This window comes from Amphimedon queenslandica, unplaced genomic scaffold (assembly GCF_000090795.2).
Source record: "Amphimedon queenslandica unplaced genomic scaffold, v1.1 AMPQUscaffold_12934, whole genome shotgun sequence".
Classification (NCBI taxonomy): Eukaryota; Metazoa; Porifera; class Demospongiae; order Haplosclerida; family Niphatidae; genus Amphimedon; species Amphimedon queenslandica.
The window spans coordinates 47,173-52,151 of record NW_003546830.1 but is presented as its reverse complement, the minus strand read 5'-3'; the positions used below and the strand labels follow the sequence as shown (position 1 = coordinate 52,151).

At 35.0% G+C, this 4,979-nt stretch overlaps 2 protein-coding genes across 2 annotated transcripts; one reads left to right on the top strand and one right to left on the bottom strand.

Annotated features, from left to right (window-relative positions):
* Positions 1-521: 521 nt before the first annotated feature.
* LOC109586149 (phosphatidylinositide phosphatase SAC1-A-like) lies at positions 522-3,085 on the bottom strand. Its single transcript, XM_020002324.1, has 7 exons — positions 3,007-3,085; positions 2,830-2,927; positions 2,492-2,569; positions 1,901-2,028; positions 1,086-1,244; positions 717-891; positions 522-580 (listed from the first exon to the last, which is right to left on the bottom strand). Exons 1-7 carry the CDS (start codon positions 3,042-3,044, stop codon positions 522-524), a joined length of 735 nt encoding a protein of 244 aa, XP_019857883.1. The 5' UTR covers positions 3,045-3,085.
* On the top strand, positions 3,076-3,948 carry LOC105314398 (39S ribosomal protein L52, mitochondrial-like). The gene is made up of 4 exons (XM_011408556.2): positions 3,076-3,238; positions 3,285-3,352; positions 3,608-3,675; positions 3,722-3,948. The coding sequence occupies exons 1-4, from the start codon at positions 3,126-3,128 to the stop codon at positions 3,860-3,862; spliced, it is 390 nt and encodes a 129-aa protein (XP_011406858.1). The 5' UTR covers positions 3,076-3,125; the 3' UTR covers positions 3,863-3,948.
* Positions 3,949-4,979: the final 1,031 nt, after the last annotated feature.

The following is a 4,979-nucleotide window of genomic DNA, read 5'->3' as shown; positions in this document are numbered from 1 at the left end:
CTGAGTCGTGGACGGAGGGCTGGGGGCAGGTTGCAAGGAAGATAGCCAGGAAAGAAGTCTAGGCGGGTAGGCAGACTAGAAGATTCAACCAACTGTGGCCAACACTCCGATGTCTGACTATCAACAAGAGTTGGGCGTAGTGTCCTCTCTTAAACTAAATGTAATAATATTTAATCTCTCTCTCTCTCTAACATGCTCTATGCCAGCATCTACAGGTAAATATGATATGACATGTCAATATCTTTCCACTAATTGAAATATTTTTGATTGACACAAACCCATAAAGAAGAGGGACACAAAACTGGCCCAGCCTCCATCAATAAATGACCGTTCCAGACAATGTACATTGTACATCATATAAATTAATGTACTACATTGAAGAGCTCTTTCCAATAAAAGACTATCCATCATTCCTACCGCATTTTTATTAAAAGCTACAGCAGGTACCAACAGGTTGAAGTGAACATGGACATAATGTATTACATGTACATGTATATTCATTGAGAGAGGGTGAAGAAGGACTAAATGTCAGGCTGCCAATAGTGACATACAATGTACTCCATTGGTAGTATATCACAGACTGTTAATAGTATAACAACACTCATATGTATTGGGATGTTTCCATCACGTGAACACATAAAACAAAGACACTATTGTCACTAGTAGCCCAGTATACATGTACATGTACATTGTATATCTATAACTAATAATATTACCTGCTCTGTGCCAGCTTCTTCTAGATATCAGATGAAAGGTGAAGAGTTTCCCATTGATTGTAATGTTCTTGATTGATATGAACCCGTGAAGGAGGGGGACACAAAACTGGTCCAGTTCAGGTTGAGCTACAAACTCCCTCAATAAATGACCGTTCCAGACAAACCTTTCATCAGCCTAAGAGGAGAGAGGGAGGGAGAGAGGGAGAGAGGGAGAGAGAGGGAGAGTGAGGGGGGAGAGAGAGGGAGGGAGAGAGGGAGGGAGGGAGGGGAAGAGAGAGAGAGATGGAAAAGAGAAGGGGACATGCTAGTAAAATACACTTTATCCAAGCACAATAATGATACATTGCTAAATATAAATATAACACTCACTCTATTGAATAAAGGCAGTTGATAGAATCCATTATTATCAGTTGACAGCTGGTGGAGTCTTTGCTTGGTATGAGTGATATCATAAGAATAAGAGTAATAGAAACCAGCAGTATCTAACACCCTGTGGATCATAGCTAGGTAGACACGATTATCCCTTTCCTGTAGAGAGAGAGAGAGAGAGAGAGAGAAAGTACATATACATGTATGTACATGTTTGTATACATAATACATACAATACATATACAAAGTATACATGTACAGACTAGCCTCTATATAATGGACACTTTGGATCAAGACAGTGTCTCTGTTATACAGAGGTGTCCTTTATGTGGAGGTTATTTTATACAGTAAGGAATGTAATTGGTACACTAGGTGCTGTCCATTAAATGGAGGTGTACGCTATAGAGAGTGTCCATTAAGAGAGACTATACTGTATACATGTACATGTAGTTGAAGAATCCTCTCGTTTAATGAGAGAGAAAGGTAACTACCGTATAGCCGCTTAATTTCAAGGGTACAATTTTCGCTGTTTTCGTGGATTTTCTGTATCCGCAAAAGTTAATTCCGTAAAATTATCTGTATCACCCTATAAACACGTGCTTTAAAATAAGAACCACAAAAAAGTTAATTCGCAAAAAAGACTTGTGGCCTGATTTGCAAAAGTTTATTGCCTCGAAACTTTGTGGCTATACGGTAGTGCACTTCCTATTACACATTGGCACATTTTAATGAAGTTTTAAAAATGAATTAAAAAAATTAAAATGAAAAAATGGTAGACTCAACACAAAAAACATAAAGCTGTGTATATCCCTAACCTGTGATTGTGTTAAATGGAGTGTGCTCTTAACAAATGGTATGACATCATAATTAGTCATCTGATATATTTCGTGTCCATTAATGATACCTACCAACCTGTGCTGAGTACCAACTAATAAATAAGGACCTGGAGGAGAGAGAGAGAAAGGGAGGGAGAGAAATAATGTAATTAAAATGGCCATAACATTCTACACAGCATAAGTACATCAATATGTATCAGAAAATGTAATAAAAATTTGGGATGATTTCGGAGCCATTTTTTGGAAAAGACTATATATCATTGGGTATTTTTCAAAAATTGGCCGTTTTTAAAAAAAGCACCGTAACTTGAAAAATTGAAGTCGGAATCAACTCAAACTTTCTACACAGCATAAGTACATCAATATGTATCAGAAAATGTAATAAAAATTTGGGGTGATTTCAAGTCATTTCTTGGAAAAACCATGGTACAGGACACTTTTCAAAAATTGACTATTTTTTTCAAAAACTCAAAAAATATTAGTCAAAATCAGCTCAAACTTTCTACAACAGTGGTGGATTATAATAGTGCCAGTAATTATTAATTAAAAGAGGTCACATGACTTGATTACCTCCTAATAATCTAATTAATCCAATTAATAACTGACAGTCCCTCCTCTCTCCATTAATAGCTGACACTTTACTTCTATCTATTAATTTAAAAATAAAATTAAAATAATAAAAATAATAATAATAATGAATATTAATATGTACATGTACATAATAATACTATACAATAAAAAGTTGTGAAATCAATTATTTCATTCATTCATGATTCATTACATGTTAAATCCATCACCATTAAACGACCAATTTAATTATTATTATTATTATTATTCATTATATTATTATTATTATTATTATTATTATTATTTTCAATATTGCAAGTTCTCGTGCCCCGCCCACTCACCCACTAATTGCAGTTGACAGTCAAATTTCGTAATCTCCAACACTTTATCAATATTACCAGAGGTGGGCACTAAATAGAAACAATCATCAGTAGAGATACTATATAAAAAAAAAAAGAAAAGAGAAAGAGGGGAAGGACAGAGAAAGATTTAAATATATTCCTCCATTTTTCTCTCACAGTTGCAGTCTAGATGAGGCTTTTGAAGAAGTAGACATCTTTCTCTACTATCTCCGTATAACACCTGACAAAAAAGAAACGACTCAGTATACTAAAACCACGTGCTTACCTGTGGTAAAATGGCCGCCAGCATCAAAGCGTTGAGGACGTTTCCCCAGTTTATCTCGCGAGTCAATACTGCTAGGATACACACTGGGGGACTGGCCATGGCGGGAGGAAACTGGAGAGAAAAGTAAAAAGCTTTCTCTTAATTTATTTTTATTTTTGTTAATATTTAGGATGGGTATGTCTCGTACTGGTACATCATATGGTCCATTGACTGATATTCCTGACTGGTCTTATGTAGGTAAGGATATGAATAACACTTTAATATCTAATACTGTAATTATGAGGGTAAGCACATGCAATTATGGGCAATGATAATCTACATTACATGCCACCAAATATTTTCCTTTTCCTTTAAGTTTTTGTAAATTTTGCACAAGATACAGAAAGTTTGAAAATTTTACAGAAATTTTTTGATAATAGTGGTATAGTACTGCAATTAAAGATCGCTGTCTTGCATCTAAAATGATTAAATTCTACCAATATTTATTTATAGATGGTCGTCCCTCTCCAGTGACTAGCAAGAGACAGACTAAAAGAAAACTGAGATTAAACTTTTTAAATGTAAGGAATCAATGTTTATTAGTGTTCTAATTAAAGCCCCTCATAGAAACGTGTAAAGACACTGCTGAAGGAAGTTGATCTGGCAAAGCTTGAGTCAAAGACAAAGAGAAGAGTACAACCAGGAGGAGGAGGAGAGAAGAGAAGGAGAAAGAACTTAGAGGAGAAGGGAGTGAACAATAATAGCTGACTGTAAATTGATAACATTGTTATGTTCATGTAGCTACGTTAGTATGAAATGAACATTGAACATTTATAAGTTCAGTATAATAACAATTTATGACATGAATGCCTATTAACTTAAGTTATTTTATACATTTTGTTGATGCTTTAGATGAACAAATTTAGTTGTTATACCAACTGTTGTAATGACTAATATAAAAAAGTATTCATAGATCACTGTTACTCCCAAGATACTTCTCGCATGACATTGATAATGATCCATGAATATAATTCAATGATAGTTCAGTTACACATACACCCACTTTTCTTGGGCTCTGGATATACACCCATCCTTTATACTGGGACATCAAGTGTATCTGACCTGCTACTGCAAAAACTTGTTCCTTTTTACGCTTGTGAAAGTTACTAACTTAGCAATGTACATTATATGGTACAACAAAGGAGCCTCATCATTGATAACAATAATACTATTAGCATTAGCATTAGGTTACCTATTGTATGTCATCAATCACATGAATGTTATTATAACAGCCCTGGACTTCCTCTAGCTTGTGGTTAGCCAGTCAAGTGAACATTGTGCTTTTTATAGAAAAGGTTTTCTCTTCATAAAGTCCTTCTTTCTTTATTGTGGTGTAAGTGATCACTGAAATAGATACACTTTAAGTTACCTAATTCTCTCATTGTCCTCCATACTATAGTATAAGATGATTGATGTCTCTCAATGGAGAGCAAGTATTGGACTGTGGAACTACTGTCAAGCTGCCTCCAGTAGACCAGCTAATGGCCGCCACTCTCACTCATTCAAAGCTGCAGTAGACAGCAAGTCAGGCAGTACTACATCAGGAGAAAAGACATCTAAACTGCCAGCAGCTCTGTCTCTTATTGTTTCTCTTCTTTTATTTTTATTAAGATATATGAAGCTCAATTTTATTCCTCCAACTGGTAAACAAACTAACAGTATTATAATATTATCATACAGTGTATTTACAATAGGTATAATTACTGTTACTGTTATGATCCACTGCCTCCAGTCATTAGTCTTGTTTATAGCTACTATTGGCAGTAGCTCTGACCTGATCAACTATTTGGTTTTGCTTCTTCTCCTCCTCTTATCAGGAGATGTT

Bases quoted from the DNA above. Each gene is read 5' to 3' on its own strand.
- LOC109586149 (XM_020002324.1), bottom strand. From the start codon at position 3,044: ATGTCTACTTCTTCAAAAGCCTCATCTAGACTGCAACT. The intron at 1,245-1,900 runs GTTAGGGATATA...CTCTCTCTACAG, and splicing joins TCCATTTAACACAATCACAG to GAAAGGGATAATCGTGTCTA. The intron at 892-1,085 runs GTGAGTGTTATA...CTCTCCTCTTAG, and splicing joins AACTGCCTTTATTCAATAGA to GCTGATGAAAGGTTTGTCTG.
- LOC105314398 (XM_011408556.2), top strand. From the start codon at position 3,126: ATGGCCGCCAGCATCAAAGCGTTGAGGACGTTTCCCCAGTTTATCTCG. The intron at 3,353-3,607 runs GTAAGGATATGA...ATTTATTTATAG, and splicing joins TCCTGACTGGTCTTATGTAG to ATGGTCGTCCCTCTCCAGTG. The intron at 3,676-3,721 runs GTAAGGAATCAA...AGCCCCTCATAG, and splicing joins TGAGATTAAACTTTTTAAAT to AAACGTGTAAAGACACTGCT.